Source organism: Engystomops pustulosus, chromosome 2 (genome assembly GCF_040894005.1).
Source record: "Engystomops pustulosus chromosome 2, aEngPut4.maternal, whole genome shotgun sequence".
In the NCBI taxonomy this organism is placed as follows: domain Eukaryota; kingdom Metazoa; phylum Chordata; class Amphibia; order Anura; family Leptodactylidae; genus Engystomops; species Engystomops pustulosus.
The window spans coordinates 108,636,530-108,656,821 of record NC_092412.1 but is presented as its reverse complement, the minus strand read 5'-3'; the positions used below and the strand labels follow the sequence as shown (position 1 = coordinate 108,656,821).

General features: G+C 37.8%; 1 protein-coding gene across 13 annotated transcripts in view; it reads left to right on the top strand.

Annotated features, from left to right (window-relative positions):
• DMD (dystrophin) overlaps window positions 1-20,292 on the top strand; it is a 1,566,296-nt gene that overhangs the window by 421,645 nt on the left and 1,124,359 nt on the right. For all 13 annotated transcript variants that reach the window (XR_011853162.1, XR_011853161.1, XM_072135922.1 and 10 more), the window contains 3 exons: window positions 5,573-5,665; window positions 6,035-6,207; window positions 18,180-18,298. Coding sequence is in view for 11 of the 13 variants with exons in the window: in XM_072135922.1 (XP_071992023.1) it covers window positions 5,573-5,665; window positions 6,035-6,207; window positions 18,180-18,298 (385 nt within the window). In the remaining 2 variants the exon portion in view is untranslated. The remainder of the gene's footprint in view (window positions 1-5,572; window positions 5,666-6,034; window positions 6,208-18,179; window positions 18,299-20,292) is intronic.

The window sequence follows — 20,292 nt, the reverse complement described above, 5'->3', positions numbered from 1 at the left end:
TATGGCCCTTTTTATGTGTGATCTGTTTACCATTTGTGACATCTGCATATATTAGATTTTCAGTTGCTTTGCCCTCCTATGGACCATCATAGGGGACCTTAGTAATTCTGTAATATTAAGGATATAATCTCTTAGAATATTGTTGCCAAAGTACATTTGCTAACTTATTTATACTTTATTACAATGACATTAAGTCATATGACTCCCTGCACTATGACATTGCAAATGTGTAGTAATGCATTGGGAGCACTATGTTTGTAACGAATAGATCATACAGTGGATATACATGTCTATGGTACTCAAGATACTTATTATTTACATAATAGTATATATCACTATGACACATTTACTGTATTCAGTATGCTGTCACATTGTATTGTATATGATTTGTATAAAATGTGGGTCAAAGGAAAAGATGATGGGTTATTAACATTTGTTCAATTGTAGTATACAATATGCGTGAGAAAAACACTGGCCCAGATTTAGTAAAGGGTTTGTGCCAGTTTTCTTCTTGGCTTTGTACTACAAAGAACTTGCAAACTGCTTGCACTTGTATTTAAGAAGTGTCTGTGCCACATTTCTACTTAGTTCCGGTGCTTAGTCAGAGTTTGCGACATATTTATCATGTAGTGTCCGACTGAATTGTGTCAAATCTTCTATGTTAAATGTGCACCAAAAAAAGTTGGTGCATTCTGCTGCAGAAGGGCAGGGAGCACCATATTTATAAAGAACATGCACCACTTTTCATTAATTTGGTACACCCTGCATACTCCACAGGCAGTTTTGATGAATGTGGTCTACTAAGTCGAAAAGTTACATGTTCCATGAATAAAGAGCACATCTTTGTGCTTTAGATTTGCAAATCTGAAGGACTTCTGCTGCATTTCTTCCCCAAATACTACAGTACAATATCGACCCCAGGGCTGCCATGGAAGGAATTGATTCCCACGTTAAGCAGCACAGGGGGTCCTATACACAGGTGAAGCCTCTTACATGCCATGGCCATGCTTGACCGTGGCATGTAAGGAGTTCATATACACCTGACACCCACAGCTTCTGGCACCAACTTCGCTTGTGAGTTGGTACCAGAATCATGGCATAATAGTAAGACATTAATATTATGGTGCTATGCAGAAAGGAGTTTATTTTTTTAGCTTATTTTTTTTTTCTGACAGATGGAATTCATCAAAGGTCTTAGACCTAAAGGGCAGATTATGAGAGAATAAGGGAGCATATTATCAGGCAAAGTATCTTGGTGAACAAAACACACTGCTCTCCTAAGATATTTTACAGTTTCTTACATTTACTTTATGAATCTTCCAAAATTAGTTGTTCTTTAATGTTTCTAGATTTTAAATCTACAAGAACAATCATATATACACTAAGAGAGGTAAAATCTGATAGTATTTTTTCAGTGAACTTTATATTCTGTTTGGAAATGTGTGATGGCAAGCACACAATTCCAACAGTAAAGAATTGACTGTAAAATGGAGCTATTGTATACCGGGATACAAGTTACTCTTGCTCAATCAGTATAGCTCATTACAACTTCCAATCCCCTGCTGTGTAATTCTGAATGGAACAGTAAACCCTTTTATAAGCTAATTATGTTAAGTTTAGAAACCAAAACTAATTTAACCCTATTGGATTTTATATTATCACTGTACTGTGCACTAGGTGACATACACTCACCGGCCACTTTATTAGGTACACCTGTCTAACTGCTCGTTAACACTTAATTTCTAATCAGCCAATCACATGGCAGCAACTCAGTGCATTTAGGCATGTAGACATGGTCAAGACAATCTCCTGCAGTTCAAACCGAGCATCAGTATGGGGAATAAAGGTGATTTGAGTGCCTTTGAACGTGGCATGGTTGTTGGTGCCAGAAGGGCTGGTCTGAGTATTTCAGAAACTGCTGATCTACTGGGATTTTCACGCACAACCATCTCTAGGGTTTAAAGAGAATGGTCCGAAAAAGAAAAAACATCCAGTGAGCGGCAGTTCTGTGGGCGGAAATGCCTTGTTGACACCACCCATTACAACCAAGGTAGGCAGAAGAGCATCTCTGAACACACAGTACGTCGAACTTTGAGGCAGATGGGCTACAGCAGCAGAAGACCACACCGGGTGCCACTCCTTTCAGCTAAGAACAGGTAACTGAGGCTACAATTTGCACAAGCTCATTGAAATTTGACAGTAGAAGATTGGAAAAACGTTGCCTGGTCTGATGAGTCTCGATTTCTGCTGCGACATTCGGATGGTAGGGTCAGAATTTGGCATCAACAACATGAAAGCATGGATCCATCCTGCCTTGTATCAACGGTTCAGGCTGGTGGTGGTGGTGTCATGGTGTGGGGAATATTTTCTTGGCACTCTTTGGGCCCCTTAGTACCAATTGAGCATCGTTGCAACACCACAGCCTACCTGAGTATTGTTGCTGACCATGTCCATCCCTTTATGACCACAATGTACCCAACATCTGATGGCTACTTTCAGCAGGATAATGCGCCATGTCATAAAGCTGGAATCATCTCAGACTGGTTTCTTGAACATGACAATGAGTTCACTGTACTCAAATGGCCTCCACAGTCACCAAATCTCAATCCAATAGAGCATCTTTGGGATGTGGTGGAACGGGAGATTCGCATCATGGATGTGCAGCCGACAAATCTGCGGCAACTGTGTGATGCCATCATGTCAATATGGACCAAAATCTCTGAGGAATGCTTCCAGCACCTTGTTGAATCTATGCCACGAAGAATTGAGGCAGTTCTGAAGGCAAAAGGGGGTCCCACCCGTTACTAGCATGGTGTACCTAATAAAGTAATTGGTTACACATATTGTTTTTACTGTGAAAGGAATTTACCAGAAGAAGATATACAGCTGTAGGATGAACTACCAAGAAGGGTGGGTTATCTATAAATTATCTAGAAATATTCTTGTGGGATGTTTTAAAATTTTAGTTGCAATATTAATAGACTTTGGGAAGAATATCTGCAATAGTAGTTCTAAGTGATCATGACGCTTTGCTGACTTTACACTGGTACAGTGATCTTTACAGTCCTTACCTTTTTGTCATGGGCTGATAAATAGTGATTTTGTTGTGGTTTTTCCTTTTTTTGTGGTTAATGTGTACAAATGTGTTTTTAAAATGTATTCATTATTTCCCTGTATTTGCAAATGAATTCTAATATAAGGTGTTACATATAGTACATAGCATAGTTAAAAGAAGACATAGAAACATGGCATGCATTTTGGCTTTTATTTTGCAGGATGATGTGTACTTTGACATAATATTTTGTTATATATAATATGCATTAACTGCATGGCATAATTGACTTAAATGTGTTGTTCATTATTAGTACAATCATGCTTATTTCTTATTTTTTTAAAATGTTTAAATGACTACACACTTCACAGATTTTTAGTGCACTAGAAGATCCATAAATTTTTTTATATTTTTATTTTATTGGTAAGAATTAGAGATGAGCGAGCACTAAAAAGCTCGAGTGCTCGTTATTCGAGACAAACTTTCCTGATGCTCGAGTGCTCGTCTCAAACAACGAGCCCCATTGAAGTCAATGGGAGACTCGAGCATTTTTCAAAGGGACCATGGTTCGGGAATAAAATGTGTTATTTAATTGAAAAAGAATGTCTTCTGATAAGTTAGCAGATGTATGCAAACATCTGCAATCTATTCTTCACTGTTCCGCGTGTATAGTATCTCCCGACAAGTTAGCAGATGTGAAGAACAGTGAAGAATAGAATAAAAACTGTGAACACAGTGAACACAGGATTCTAGATATAGGAACGAGGGGGAGAGACAAGAGGAGACAGAGAGCGCTCCTATGGTTTATTAACCTTGATAATATGGATATCAGTGTTGTGGTATTCCACTCACCCCTGAGAGTTGTGCATCAAGGGCACAACTCCTTTTGATGCCTGTAACAATGCTCTAAGCCGCTGCCCGGTCCCGCTGTTCGGTCTCCTGTAAACAGAACACATTATTCAAAAGCATCCGAATGGGGTGCGTTGATGTTCTCCTCAAGTTTTGGGTCATGTCCCAAAACTTGAGGAGAACATCAACGCACCCCATTCGGATGCTCTTGAATACAGTGAACACGGGATCATTTAAGTGAAAAACACAGTGAAAAACACAGTGAAAAATAGATTGCAGATGTTCGACACATCTGCTTACTTGTTGGGAGATACGCAATGTCTCTGTGATGCTCCCTGATGTCTCTGACCTGCTCCCCGATGTCTCTGTCCTGTTCCCCGATGTCTCTGTGTTCTTCACACATATATATTGTTCTTCACATACTATTTTGTTTGCACCGTTCCGCGCGTATGTTCCGACAAGTTAGCAGATGTGCCGAACATCTGTAATCCATTCTTCACTGTGTTTTTCACTGTGTTTTTCACTTAAATGATCCTGTGTTCACTGTGTTCACTGTGTTCACTGTTTTTATTCTTTTCTTCACTGTTCTTCACTGTGTTTTTTAATTAAATGCTCGATCTTGAGCAGGGGAAATACTCGTCTGAGCAACGAGCCGTTTCGAGTACCCTAATACTCGAACAAGCATCAAGCTCGGACAAGTATACTCGCTCATCTCTAGTAAGAATTTGTTTTGGAAGGACAGTTTGTCTTTAGGACTGCAGGTTTGTTGCTATTTTGGGTTAAATATGACAGTGACCATTTTTGAGCATAAATAGAGGGCAGGTCTACATTTACAGTGGCCTGTAACGTGTACCCTGTATTTATGCAACATCCATGCCAACATCTTCCTCTGTCTGCCGAGTGTGATTTAAGGAGCATTGATTTTATCTATTTGTTTTTACTGACATCCTGGTGTGAACTGTGGTTTATGGTGTTGGCTGTGTTTGGACTAATTGCACCACACCCAGATCCTCTGCAGTTCTCTGGTACAGCAATAGTTGATCTGCAGTTACTGGCACAGCTCTGTTCCTTTCACCTAGTACAGAGATTCATGGTTGTGCGTAAATTTCCTACCCACAGTTCATCACTGGTTATAGACTGATTTACTGATTTTCTGGTTTTCCTATCTGGGCTCTCATTCAGGCTTATCCTACGGCTTTGCCTACTGGTAATTTGTAGCGTTCTCCTTTTTGACCAGGCCTGGTGATTATTCTTATCTGTTTTATATTGTTTGGCTTGTTTCGTGTTCTCATTCTGGCATTTATGTTTTCTGTAGTTGTCTGATACACTTTTGTGGTTGTCTGATATGCTGAGGCAAGCAGGCCGGACTATTTATTGTCCGCTTTGAACTCCTCTTCATTATAATTTTGAAGGCCTTGATAAACAGTGTAAATGTCTAACTCATTAATCATTATTTTACAAAAGTAACTGATAAGAGCACCAAGTTCTCTGACTTATTCATAAATGTTTAGCACAGATCAAGATATTTAGGAATTTTATTATAAATCTCTTTGAAAATCTCTTTGAAAAGTTCTTTGAATGGAAAAGTACTGTAGATTATGTTTATGGCAACAATGATAATAAACAGCAGTTGTGGCAGCAATAATTTTAATCAATCTTATTTGTATACAGGTTGATTTGGTAAATATTGGCAGTGCTGACATCGTGGATGGAAATCATAAGCTTACCCTTGGACTGATCTGGAGTATCATTCTCCATTGGCAGGTGAGTTAACTTTTTATCGTATTAATTTACCAGTTATTTTAAAAACAAGCATCTTTATCATAGAAAAGGCGGTTATGATCATACTATTATTTATTATTATTATTTTTGTAAACTTATGATTATCTCTTTCCAGGATTCAGTGGTAGGGCACTCCTGTAACTTTCATCTGCTGACAACAGATTAATGCATGTCTCCCAGCTTACTATTTTATTATATGACAAACCCTTTAATCCTGATAATCTAGATGATGCAGAAAACAATTTAGCACAGGAACATGCCACTTGCTATATTCGTCAGGGCTGTGCTTTAAGATAAACCGTTTATCTTGCTTTACACTTTTAAACATTGATGGTTGTATATCTTATTCAGGTGAAGGATGTAATGAAAGGCATTATGGCTGACTTGCAGCAGACAAATACTGAAAAGATCTTACTAAGCTGGGTCCGCCAATCAACTCGCAATTACCCACAGGTCAACGTTATCAATTTCACCAGCAGTTGGTCTGATGGATTGGCTTTTAATGCACTCATCCACAGTCACAGGTATGAAAAATATTCCATGTTCGTAACCAATTTATCACACACCTTTGTCTTGGTATTACTTTTATCGATTGTTTTGGAAGACAAGGATTTGCGTTAACGTTATATGTTAAGCTGATGTACTAAATATGTAGAGTACACATAAATAGCATTGTTTTTATTTAACCTACAATATAATACATTTAAATATGAAAACCCTTGTATAAAGTATCAATGATTAGTATTATGCAAAGAAGCTATATGGTGGGACACATATTTCTTATTAGTTTACATAATGGAACCCAAAGTAGCATTTATTATTATTATTATTATTATTATTATTATTATTATTATTATTACTATTATATTTATTATTTTTATACCTTATATAGAATGGCTGGATCATTTTCCAAGCACTTAATGTGCCATCGCTTCCTCCTCTTGCAAGCAGGGCCCTCACTCAACTTACTATTATTTCATCTGACAATCTTATTGATCAAAAGTCTTATTTTGTCTGTAGATATACCCCACAATTTGCAAAGCAGTATGATATATGTTGGTGGTATATAAAATAAGATTTATTATTTATATTATCTGAAAAAAATTGAGACACACAAAAGTACAGTATAAACTGTATTAATAACATTTGTGACAAGTATCTGTTATACTAACACATGGTTTAGGCCTATAAGAGTGGTTGTCCATTTTTTAAACACTAACTCTTTAACCCCTTAACGCTGAAGCCACTTTTCACCTTCCTGACACGGCCCATTTTTTCAAATCTGCCCTGTGTCACTATAAGTGGTTATAACTTCGGAACGCTTTAACATATCCAAGTGATTTTAAAATTGTTTTCTCGTGACACATCGTACTTCAGGTTATTTGAAAAATTTTGGTGGTATGTTTTGCATTTATTTATGAGAAAATCAGATATTTGGTGAAAATTTAGAAAAATTTTTGATTTTTGAACTTCAAAATGTTCTACTTTTTCCATACATAATCATAACCGCAAAAAAACGTAATAACTAACATTCACTAAATGTCTAATTTATGTGGACATGGTTTTTTATGCATACTCTTATTTTTGTAGGATGTTATGGGGCTTTGAACATTAGGTGCGATTTTTCACATTTTCATAAAAAACGCTAAATCCTGCTATTGAGGGACCTGCTCAGGTTTCAAATCACTTTGAGAGACCTAAATAAAAGTAAACCCCATAAATTACCCCATTATAGAAACTACGCCCCTCAACGTACGTGAAACAACTTTTATGAAGTTTGTTAACCCTTTAATTGTTTTACAGGGGTTAAAACAAAATCGGATGCAATTTTGAAAGTAAAATTTTTTTGGCTAAATTAATATGTTTTTCAAAAAATGTACAAATTCTCAGTGGATAAAATACCAAAACGCTCCACAAAATTTGATACCCAATCTCTTCCGTATATAATAATACCCCATATGTGGTGGTAACCTGCTGTATGGGCACACGCCAGGGCATCGAAGGGAAGCTGCGCCATTCAGAGCAGATTATGCATTGTCAATTTTTATTGGCTATACAATCTTTATTTTTTTGGCAATTTGGACATATAAGGGCTTATTTTCTGCGACATGAGATGCACTTTACAAATACTTCATTTTAGTGGGTCTGTAGCTTTTTGATGAGATTTTATTAACTCTTTAATGTATGGGTGAAAAGAAAATTGTCAATTTTGGTTTACTTTCTTTTCATATTTTTTGGGGGTCGTACACCGTACACTAAAAATATTATATTATCTTCATTCCATAGGTCACTACGATTACGGTGATACCTCATTTATATAGTTTTTCATTTATTTTTACAATTTTACTGGATAAAAACTAATATAGAGGAAATCTCATTTGTTTTTGCATCGCCATCTTTTCGGAGACATAACTTTAATATTTTTTGGTTGACAGAGCTAGTTTAGGGCTTATTTTTTACGTGTTGAGTTGTTCTTTTCAGTGGCGCACATAACTTTTTTTGATCAGTTTTTAGAACATTTTTGTGTAGAGATTTTATGAAAAATGTACATTTTTGGCGTGTTTTTCGGGTTTTGTTTTTACGGCGTTCACCGAGCGGGTCCAATAATGTTTCTGAGTTATTGTACGGATTGTTACGGATGCGGCGATACCAAATATGTGGGGTTTTTTGGCGATTTTGTGTTTTTTTTCACTTTATTGCATGTGTATAGGTAATATTTGTGTTTAGGGGACTCTAACTTTATTTAATTAATTATTTTTATTATGTAGTGTTTTTATGTAGTGTTTTTAACATTTTTATTAACTTTTACAGGTTAGCTTGAACAAGTGATCCACTGATCACTTGTTCAAGCTCTTCTTCACATTACACAGTGTAATACAGATGTATTACACTGTGTAAGGTAACACACTGAGCATGCTGCGCATGCTCAGTGTGTTACAGCCGGGTCCTGTCAGAAGGCAGGACCCGGCTCCCGGCAGGAGGATCGCACAGCCCCGGGCACCGGCAGTCCCGGGGCTGCGATCGGAGCAGCGGACCCCCCCGGTAAGCGCCGCGGGGGGGTCCGATTCCTCTGAAATGCCCCTTGCACGCCGCGGTCAGCGCGACCGCGGCATGTCAGGGGTTAACACCGATCGCGGGTGTTAGAGGCAGGTGTCGGCTATAATATATAGCTGACACCTGCAGCTTCTGGCGCCGGCTCCGTTCAGGAGCCGGTGCCAGAAGCATGAGGTAATAGTACTGCATTTTGCGGGAACGCACCTCCCGCGATGCAGTACTATTACGTCAAATGTCGGGAAGGGGTTAAAAGCACCTGATCCAATAGTCACAGCTTTCACAAGACTGAACAGAAAGGTATTACAAACTGAGCCCTATCCATACAAGGTGTACAGAAGCCCTTATATATGAATTGAGCCTGGCAACTAAAGGAGCTGTGGTACTTGTCAAAAAGGAAGGATAGTGCTAAGTGAAATGCGATTTTTTTTAAATTCAACAGTGCCCCCTGCTTTTTTGAAGGTTAATACTATAGTTGTCAGGTGGAGGAACCACTTGACCATCTTCCGTTACTTAAAATAAATGAGACTCCATTTTCTATATAGACTCCATAGTATATGCATGGATGATAACTTCCTTCCTTTCAATAAACTTCAAAACTCTAAAAAAATTCTACAGAGTCATTAGGCAAGACTATAGTCGGGGACAAGCAACTGTGGTGATCGTGTTATTGGTGGTTTGAGGTTGTGGGGTTAGTAAGGATGATCTGTCACTATATCTAGCACGGATAAACGCTTTAGAAATAACTTTCCTAGGGTAGCGTCCTTTGAATCTTTCCATTAGATCTCTTCCATGAGTGTTGAAGTCTTCGACATCACTGCAATCTCATTTGATCTGTAGGAATTGTCCCACTGAAATTCCTTCCCTAAAGTTCCTTGGATGAAAGCTCAAAAAGGAGATATAAAAATTCAACAGCAGAGTCAGATATCTATGATGTCAAATGTATGTTGCAGGGGTTCATATTTAAGGAGTCAATAAAGAGCTGACATTCCTCCCTTGTACCCGTCCAGATAAACAAGATATCATCAATTTACTGGTACTAGCCCGCCACATTGGATTTGAATACGGCCAATGGGTACACCACCTACTCCTCTCACCAAACTAAAAATAGGTTGGCGTAGGAAGGAGCACAGCATGCACCCATGGCCATAACCAATATCTGTTTATTAAAAACCTTGTCAAAGATAAAGTAGTTCTGGTGTAAGATCATAGTTAGTAGGTCCAAAACAAAAGACTCATTGCTACAATCGAGTGAGTTTTCTTTGTCAAGGAAATATGCCACAGCCTCAACACTCACCTGGTGCATAATGATTCAACATCCAAGGTGACCAAGAGGGAATTTTTTGGTGGTCTCCAATGCTGCACTATACACTACACGACACAAATTTCTGCACCAAAAGGGGCATTCTGGTGCCCCCTGGTACTTCCGACAGAAGTAAAAACAAAAAAATTTTGTGTACTCTGTCGGTTCAGTGCAGGAGGCGCCAGAAAGGGCGTTACAATTCCTGAATCATCATTACTTAACAAACATAAAACAAAACCATAATAAAGGATAGGTAGCACAATTAGGGTAATTGGGGTAAAATTGATTGGACTTTTTCTAAATTTGCACCAAATAAAATTGTAAATGAGTTAATAGCAATCAAAAAGTGGCTTGATTTCAATTAACAAGTGAACAGGAAATTATGGAAAGATCAATTACACTTTAAATTTAAAAAATCATCAAATCTTTTAGCAGTCTGTGCAATTATAATATTTTAATATTTTGGATGCGTTCCAGTCATTCCAATTTTCTGGCCTTATAATTGTGATAAGTAGAAGTGGCCTAAAGGAATGAGGAACATACATTTGTTTATTTTGTATACATAAAAGTACTAACTTCAATATATAATATTTAAATTATAAAGCTGAGTGTATGTGTTTGTATTCATGCATGTATGTATGTTCACTAAAAGAATCTGCACCGTCCCGCTTACACAACCAAAATTTTGCACAGTCACTCTCTGTGACTCAGGAAATGTCATAGATTCTGATTTGAGCAAACATTTTCACCCTGGACTTTCCAAAATCCACTTATTACCCACCATATACAGAAGCCATTGTCACTGCTGCTGCTGCTGTGGCAATTAGAAGCTGAGCCGTGATTGGTTGCTGTTCTGCCACAGGTCATTAATATGAGCTCTAAGCTTTAATTGGTTACTGTAGGCAATAAGTATAAGACAGCTTAGATAGCCGTTATTCATAAAGATCGTGCGCCCTATATCCTGCATGTTTCGCTTCCCCGATCAGGTCTGCCGGAGTTCACCTTCTTCTTCCTGATGCATGCAAGTGCATGGTTTACGACACAATTTTTAAGTTAAATCCTGCGGTTTGTCCGAATCCATCAGATCGTCCAATGGCTCGGCCCCCAATTTGTGTCACATGAAAGCTGTCGCGATTGCACCAAAATGTGATCGCATGTGCCAAAACCCCCTTTTAAAACCATGTCCTGATAGCTCAAAACGGAAATCATCGGGATTTCTGTCGAAGGTGCGGTCTGTGTACCCTTAGTAAATGAGCCCCATTGTCTGCTGTGGCAATAATCAACCCATCACAGCTTCTATTTTGCCTCAGGTCATTAATATGAGCTCCGAACTTTGATAGGTTACTATAAGCAACAAGTATAATATAGCTTAGGCTGCATTCACATGTTGTGTTTTATAACGCGTTTATTAACATTGTAAGCTATCAACATTTTGTAAACACAATGTTGATGGCAATGTTATCAGGCAAATCTCCTCTTCTCAGCTGTAGTGATGACTTTGAAAATGCATGCATTAACGCAAGCAAATTGCAATGTGTGAACACGGTCTTAGGTGTGAGGTAAGATGTGAAGTAATATGTGAGGTAAAAAGCAACCAATCACAGCTCAGTATAGGTCATTAATATGAGCTCTGAGCTTTGATTGGTTACTATAGGCAATGAATATAATACAGCTTATGTGTGAGGCAAGATGGATAGGGATAGAGACAGTCCAGTACAGAGAGACAGACAGGGAGATAGAGTGACAGAGAGACAGACAGGGAAAGTGAGTGGCATAGAGACAGACAGGGAGAGTAAGTGACATAGAAACAGACTGGGAGAGTGAGTGACAGAGAGACAGACGGTGAGAAGGAGTGACAGAGGCAGACAGGGAGAGTGAGTGACATAGAAACCAACAGGGAGAGTGGGTGACAGAGAGACAGATGGGGAGAGGGAGTGACAGAGAAACAGCCAGTGAGTGTGACAAAAACCCAGTTACTTTCCCTGTGTGTCTGTCAAACTCACTGGCTGTCTCTCTTTCACTTACTCTCCCTGTATGTCTTTCTCTCATTAGTGAACAGACAGTGAGACAGGCGGGGAGAGTGAGTGACAGAGACAGACAAGGAGTGTGAGTGACATAGAAATAGATTGGGAGAGTGAGTGACAGAGAGACAGACAGGGCGAGTGAGTGACATATAAACAGACAGGGAGAGTGAGTGACAGAGAGAGACACAGGGAGAGTGAATAACTGAGAAACAGATGAGGAGAGTGAGTGACAGAGACACAGATGGGGAGAATGAGTGTTAGAGAGACAGACGGGGAGAGTGAGTGACAGAGATACTGGAGGGTAGAATGAGTGACAGACAGATAGCCAGTGAGTGTGAGTGAAAAAGAGACAGGGAGAGTAACTGAGAGAAAGGCAGGAATGGTGTGAGTGAGTGACAGGCATGGAGAGGTAGATACATAGATAGATACATAATATTTTTTTGTTTCCCATCTATTTTGTTATAGCTGAGAGTAGCTATTTACTATCTGGCGGCTTAGTCCTTAAAACTAATATAGTTTGTATAATGAAAAGTTGTGCAATTTTCAAGTATGCTTTCAGTATCTATTCCTTACAGCATTCTAGATCTCTGCTTGTTGTCATTCTGTATAAAGCTTCATTGTTTACTTCCTGTGGCTAAAACCCTGCCCATGGTTATGTGATGTGAAAAAGATGCACAGCTTGCTATATCACACACGTCTGATTACATGGGCATGTGATGTTACACAGCACAGTACAAGTTTTTATTCCTGTTGAATGACAGATAGCAAAGATGAGTAATGAATTGATACAGAGAGCACACCGGACAATTGTATTCCTTTTCATTACATGAACAATATAAATTATTTGCTTAAAGTGGAAAACCCCTTTGAGATTAGTGAACTGACCAGATTATTTCAATATGTAGCCGACAAACGGAAATTCAATGGGACACATTTACTAAGGGCTTTACGCCAGTTTTCTGTCAGACTTTTCACGTTCTTTCTAGTGAAAACTGCTTTCACAGGTAATTAAGGAGTGTCTGCACCACAAATGTGTTGCACACAACCGTATTGTGGCACAGCTGCACTAGGCATCACACAACACAAAATAGGGGGCTTTCCTGTGCTCAGTCAGACTGTGCACCAGATTTAACAAGCAAAGTCTGTTGCACACCCTATGTTAAAGGTGCACCACAAAATGTTGTTGAACTGACAGGGGAGTGCAGGGAAGCGCCAGAAATCATGAATCACGTTCTTAATGAATCTGGAGCACCAAGCATTATATACAGGCAAAGCACTTTTAGTGTAGTTTCCTACATTTTTAGTAAATGTGCCCTAATATGTGTTACATTTAGTGTCTCTAAGGTCTACAGTTTGATGGAACTGTGATAGAAACCAAAATTCAATTGTCTATTTTGTATTCTGATCATTTGGTATATTTTATATACACAAGAGGGTAGGCAGTGGCGTATCTGGAAGCTCATAGGCCCAGTGCAAAGTCTGTGCCAGGCCCCCAACTATAATGTATGGTTTATAGTACAACCCTTCTCATGGAAGAGTGACACCTTATGGGCACTGTTAGCCCCCTGGTCCCTGTTGCGACCTCACCCTCTGCACCCCCGCAAGTTACACCTCTGAGCATAGCAAATTTTGTTAAGCACATGTAAATATAAGACTTTTGAGTCTGTAGAATTAGGAAATGTACTTGATTATCAAGTCGGTGTTAGAGTTGTTATAAGTGCAGATTTGTATTTGATAGTAATCTTCATTTCTAAGCATGTTAAATATTATTATCCTTGAAGATTAAATTTTAGTGAAAGGGATAACAGAGTATGTAAAACTCAGAATAAGTGCAGTCAGAATCTAGATTAAAGGATGATAATACACTTGAGTCATTTTCTTCCGAGTGTGGTTGATTAAATCTATAAAATATGCATTCTGCATTTATATTTTCAGGATTTACTAGTGAAGGTTTTCTCCTTATTACCAGAAACACACTTCATTGAGCAGCGACCGGCTGAAAACTAATGTTAATTAACAAGTAAATTGATTAGGTGATACCTGTGCATCAAAGGTAGTCAGATACAGGCAGTTTATGAATCCCAGTTCAATGCACTTAATTTGCCATGTGGTTCCTAACAGCCGGAAGTTTAATTGCATTTAAGAATTATGCACTTTAAAAATGGCTGCTCATTTTTCTTATTATGTATTTTACTAAATGCTGCATTTTAGAAATTACAGTATCTAACATTACTATACTAAAAAGGGTATGAAAATTGGGGTTTATACAGCTAATATGTATTGTAAATAACAGGAATGCAGCATGACATACAACATTTATATATACAGGCAGTCCCCGGGTTACATACAAGATAGGGTCTGTAGGTTTGTTCTTAAGTTGAATTTGTATGTAAGTCGGAACTGTATATTTTATCATTGTAATCCCAGCCAGAACTTTTTAGGTCTCTGCTACAATTGGATATTAAAAATGTTGGGTTGTCATAAGAACCAGAATTAACAATAAAGCTTCATTACAGACACCTGTAATAACTGTTATAGCTGCTTATTATAGCCTTGGACAGTGGTGGCAAACCTATGGCACGGGAGCCCTTTCTGTGAGCACTCAGGCCACCCCACCCCCCTATATCACCAAACAGGACCATATCCACCAAATCTTCCTGCAGTCCCAAGCAACTTAAGGGATGCTGCTCTCAGTGCTATGTTAAAGCAACACTTCAATGGCTATTTGAAACTGCAGGAAAAGTGAGAAGGTATTGACTGAATTGCATTGTCTTTGGAGGTCATCTTGCTGGACCCACTATTCTTCCTGAAGAGAAGCTACAATAATGGTCTGAATTTGCCTTCCTTCAACAGGTAGCAGTAAGTTACTGCTTGAAATGCCATGTTGGCACTTCATGGCAAATAAGTGGATTTTGGTTGTAGTTTAGGCACTTGTTCTCTAAAAGGTTCGCCATCACTGGCCTAGGACTAAACTACAATAAATTAGCTAAATCCAGTGGTCCGTTTGTAACTAGGGGTCGTATGTAAGTCGAGTTTTCTTAAGCAGGGGACCGCCTGTAAATATATACCTTGTTTTAGTTGTTTTTCTTATCAATTTCTTCATCACTCATGGAACATATATTTAATGCATGAAGATGCACTAAAAATGGATACAACTTTAGAAAACTGCAGCGCATCATTGGTTTTGGTGCAAATAATGTTATTTATTCATCCAGCATTGTAATATTACGGCTCTCCTAAGTTTTTTCCCAGCATGAAAGCATGTTTGAATAACATGATGTATGATGTATGAACTTGTGGGATCCTTTAATACCTTTAAAAATACTTGTTTGGTTGTTGAGTTGCATGCGATAAACAATATACTGTTAGACCTGTCTGTCGAAAAAAGAGAAAATGATTTGTGAAAGTTTTTGGGAATAACCATCAAGAGCAACCGCTTGTAATCTTAATTTCTCCAGTTACACTTATAATTGTTAGGTAAAGCACAGGGGTGAGACAGATGGGAAATTGGAGTTTTAATAACTTTGAAATTTTTAATTAGTTGAAGCACCTGCATCACGACATGGTTGTTCGTCAATTCGCACATGGTTTTCTTAAAGTAAACAGAATGGAGCGCAACTAAAGTTCAACTAAAATGGTTGCGATCACATGTTTAGTACAGATAAGTTATATGATTTGAATAAAACAAACAAATCTCTGTATTCTCCATAGAGATAATGCTTCTATTTCGTCACAGCTCTTAATTGATTTTTTAATGTAGTTTATAAAATCCTTCTTGTCACTTATTCTTTTCTAAAGAGCTGTTAAAGATTTTTCACAGAGGTTCTTTCAAGAAAAGTAATTGCTTCTTCTTTTCCTTAAAAACAAGGAAGCATAGGCCACAGTTACTGCTTCATCCATACCAGCATGACTATTAAACCATATTAGCAGTCAGTCTGATTGAATTGGTAAAAGTAAAAATACAAAAAACTGTACAGCAGTTCCTTATAGAGGAAGTAATGTTTTTCTGTTTGTTTTTGTTTTTTTAATTACTGAATCCTTTTTTCATAATAGTTATACTATGTAGGCATCATAGTAATTCATGAGTGGACCTTTGAGTGGAATTTCCACGAGAAACATCTGTAATCGCTACTGACACTGATTGTGTGTGCTAACTCTTTAAATACAGCTCACAAAATCTCAGAATTTAAATAGCTCCACTATGATCCCCAAAATGTTCCTTGCTTTCCATTGATTTAAGTGCCGCTGGTGACTCTGCCAGTGGCATTAAAATTTAATTAAGTTAACACCCATAATCAATGTGGGCGCTGCCATTTTGTGAAAGGGAAAGGAAAGGGGTGTATTAAGCAGAGCCCAAGCCCAGTAGGAATCCAAACTGGCAAAGTCTGGTACAAACCCAAACTACGGTTCAGGTCCACTTAACACTAATCATGGTGCCTTTGAAGGAAAAGTCAGAGACCAGTTTTGGTTCAACCTCAATTCTGAAGGAACTAACTACACATACAGCATGTTGCAGGTAAATAAGGATAGGAATCCCAATAGTGAAGGAAAAGATGTGTAAAGATAGGAAAAATCCCACTGGCTTAAGCTAACTTCTATAAACAATATTATAGAAGAGGTAAAATTGTTAAAAATTGTTAGGAGAACATGGGAAAGCCAGTATTGATACCAGGGTATTCCTGTTTTATGAAATCAACATTATATACTGGTACTTATAAGTTATCTCTGATCTAATACTAGTTTTCAAGTTTGGTAGTTCCCAAATTTGGAAGCAGCACTAATGCTTACATGCACTGCTGTTAACAGCACTTCTCTCTCTCTCTCTCTCTCTCTCTCTATATATATATATATATATATATATATATATATATATATATATATACTTAGCTTCTGCAGATTCAGAATTCAAAAGTTGGGATGTAGAGCAGGCCTCCTGTTTTGTGTAAACTTTGAGAGTCCAACCCCAATTGATTTAGCAGATTGACTCTTTCCCATGAATCTGCAGCATGGAGGAGCCCTGGGAACCATCCCAGTAGGTTTTCAGGCTCATTATCATAATTTGGAATGTTGATTTTAGAAGGAAGGTGCATGTATATCAAATATAAGAAGATTACCAGTGTCACTGTGCTTGGATCCATGAGTTTCTGTGGGTTATCCGTGCATGAATTTCATGGTAGGCTTCCTTTAATATTTCCTAAATTTCACGCAATTAAAATGAATTGGAGAGTTGTTTATTAGAATTTGAATATGTGTATCATTTCCAAGGATAGAGGAGATCACATAGTTCAGTTGAATAACTGCATAATAAAATAATAAGTTCACCCTAAACAAATTAAATTGATCTTTGCTCCAATATTTGCTGTAATTCTACATATAGTGATGGTAGGAAGTCTAACAACCGGCTGTAAAATCCATCCATTCATAGTAAAAAACAAATTTTTAGAAAATGTTTAAAGGTGATCTCATTTGTTGCAAAAGACAAAAAGTTTTTTTTAGAGGGAATGATATATTTAAAATTGAAGCTCTTAAATCATAGCACTTGTTTTAAACGTTTTGCTTAGAATACTTGAAATGCTTTCCAGACATAACATTTCTTACCAATCTTTCATTTTAGAGTATTGTTTTTATATCTTCTTGAATATTCCACTGGTGAAGAAGCACAGATAAATTCCCCCATTATTTTCACACGTGCACATTAATGTGTTTTTTATTGATCTATAGAAAACCAGAGGTCAGGTCCTATTCCTGCCCATGTTTGCGGTGCAGGCCTTCTCATAGAAGTCTATGGGAACATGAAAAATTCTGTTCCTACACGGATGACACACAGGAGTCATGCACATTTGCGTATCAGCCTGTGCACAATTCTATAGACTATAAAAAAAAAATTTGAAAGTCCAAAACTCAACCAGAACAGGGACCTCTTCAGTGTAAATCATACTATTTTGGCTGCAATACAAAAATTCACTGCAATACATGATGAGGAAACCATGATGAAAAAGAATTGTAGAAGCTAAATACTGATTGGTACAAGCTATTGGTTTGCTTTTTTGTGCTAAATATAACAATATGCTTTTGTGTTTCTCTCTGTAAAGTTAAAAGTTATTCATGGTTTTTGCAGACCGGATCTGTTTGAGTGGAACAATGTTCTCAGCCAACAATCTGCTGTTCATCGACTGGATCACGCATTCAACACTGCCCAGCAACACTTGGGAATCGCAAATCTCCTGGATCCTGATGGTAGGTAAACAGTGCTTTTAACTTTCATTAACACTTACAAAAAGTTTCCCTGTGGAAATGATGCATTATGCTCAATGTACTTTGTATGCAAAATGAGTGCTCTATAATGTCTTGTGGGACATACATGGGGCGATTCATCATTTTCTCTTGTTAATGTTAATTCACATACATGCTTTCAGAAGCTTTACTCTTAATTAATGTACATTATTTCTTTTACATGTGTAATTGGAAAGTAATTTGTAGTCATTCACAAACAGGCAACACAAGAGAGCCCTATCTGAAGACAGCTTTTCTAAGCCATTCTCTGCAAATAACATGTAGCAAGAACAATGCTACATTTATTATTTCTAAATTGCTAAGGGTTGATCACAGAGGGAGTTTGAAGTCTAACAACCTTGGAAAATTACATATTTTCCGAAGTGGGCAAAAGTAATTTGGCTGCAGGGACAGTCTACCAGTCAACTCTCTGTACTTTACAGTATGTAATCTGTCACTTGGTATTGAGAGCAAAGAAGAAAAAGGATAAACACATATTTCAAATAGTGAAGCCTTTTTAGAATAGGCTTAGCAAAGCTATTTTATTAGCTTTTTTATTTACAGAACAAATATTGTGGTCTACTGTGATTGTTAATAGAACTGAAGGATGAATACATTAAATCACAATTTCAATTATAAGTTGTGAAAGGGGGTGTCTTGCTGATAATTTTATAAGTTCAAAATCGTATAATATATTTTAAAGCTATGATACTCACTTGACACCGAGACAAAAAAATGGTAAGAAATACCAGTGTTTTTTCTTCACTCAATTTTTCATTTTTGTTCTTTTTTTCCCATTACTCATACATTGTTTCTTGAGATTTTGGGATGGGACTAGTGATGAGTGAACCAGAAACCGTAATGTCCAGATCCATTCCAAACATCAGACATCAGTCAGAAATTCTAGTTCAGCTCATCTCCCCACCATTTAAAGTGTTCCTGATTTAAAAACAAACAGAAAAATGCCTACTTTGTGTTGCTCACACTTTTCTTTCCCAAGCTATAGTATTTTCTGTTCTGAAAGTGTTTGACAAAAATCGTTCTTACCAGAGGTGTAGTGGGTGGAGACTAATGTCTGTCTGTCTGTCTATGCCCTCAAGCTGACGCCAGTTAGCTTGCCCACAGATCCCATTATGCCTTGTGTTCTCTCTCAAAGTAATTTAGCATTAAATCCATTTAGTTTCCCACAAATGAATCCACTGAACACTGCACAGTGCACATACAGGATGTATATGGTGAACAGCCTGGCAGCTTCCAACACATGGAGAAGGGAACATGGGATGGAGGGACTGATAAGGAACAGGGGAGATCTTGAACCTCCCTATTCTGTGCAGGATACAATTGTATCCACAGTTATGAACTCATCCTGCTCTGTTACATTCACAGAATCAGCTCTATCACATAACCTCCTCCTCTGTGAGGAGGGAGCAGCAACCCCTCCTCTCCCATGAAACTGTCCAGATTGTAGAGTTTGTTTATTCTACAGACTCCAGGGCTTGTCAGCACAGGCAGAGGTAGCAGCTCCTGCAGCACTGAATTAATCTGAGGTCTATAGCAAAGAAACTGCTGGATTTATGTAACAAAAATAGTAGGCAATGTTGTTTTACATCCCAAGAGCTATTGTTTTGTGGGGAAAAAAAAATTAACAGTCACTCTTTAAACCTATGATCGGTGTTGGCACCAATCACAGGTGTTAATTCTTTAAATGCCCAAGGCAAAAGCGTTGGAGGCATATAAATGTAGATATGTACATCATGTAAAGTCTGTGATATTTCACAATACAAACATCTAGTAAATGTTTTAAGAAACTGTAATACTTTAATCATTCACTTCTCAAACGGCAGGCTAAGACTTCTTAATAATGCAGCACACTTGAAGTCTTATATTATTTATGCTATATCAGAAGAACTACCATTTTTTAAATTAGTTCATATATAATTTTAATGCTTGAAGTCACA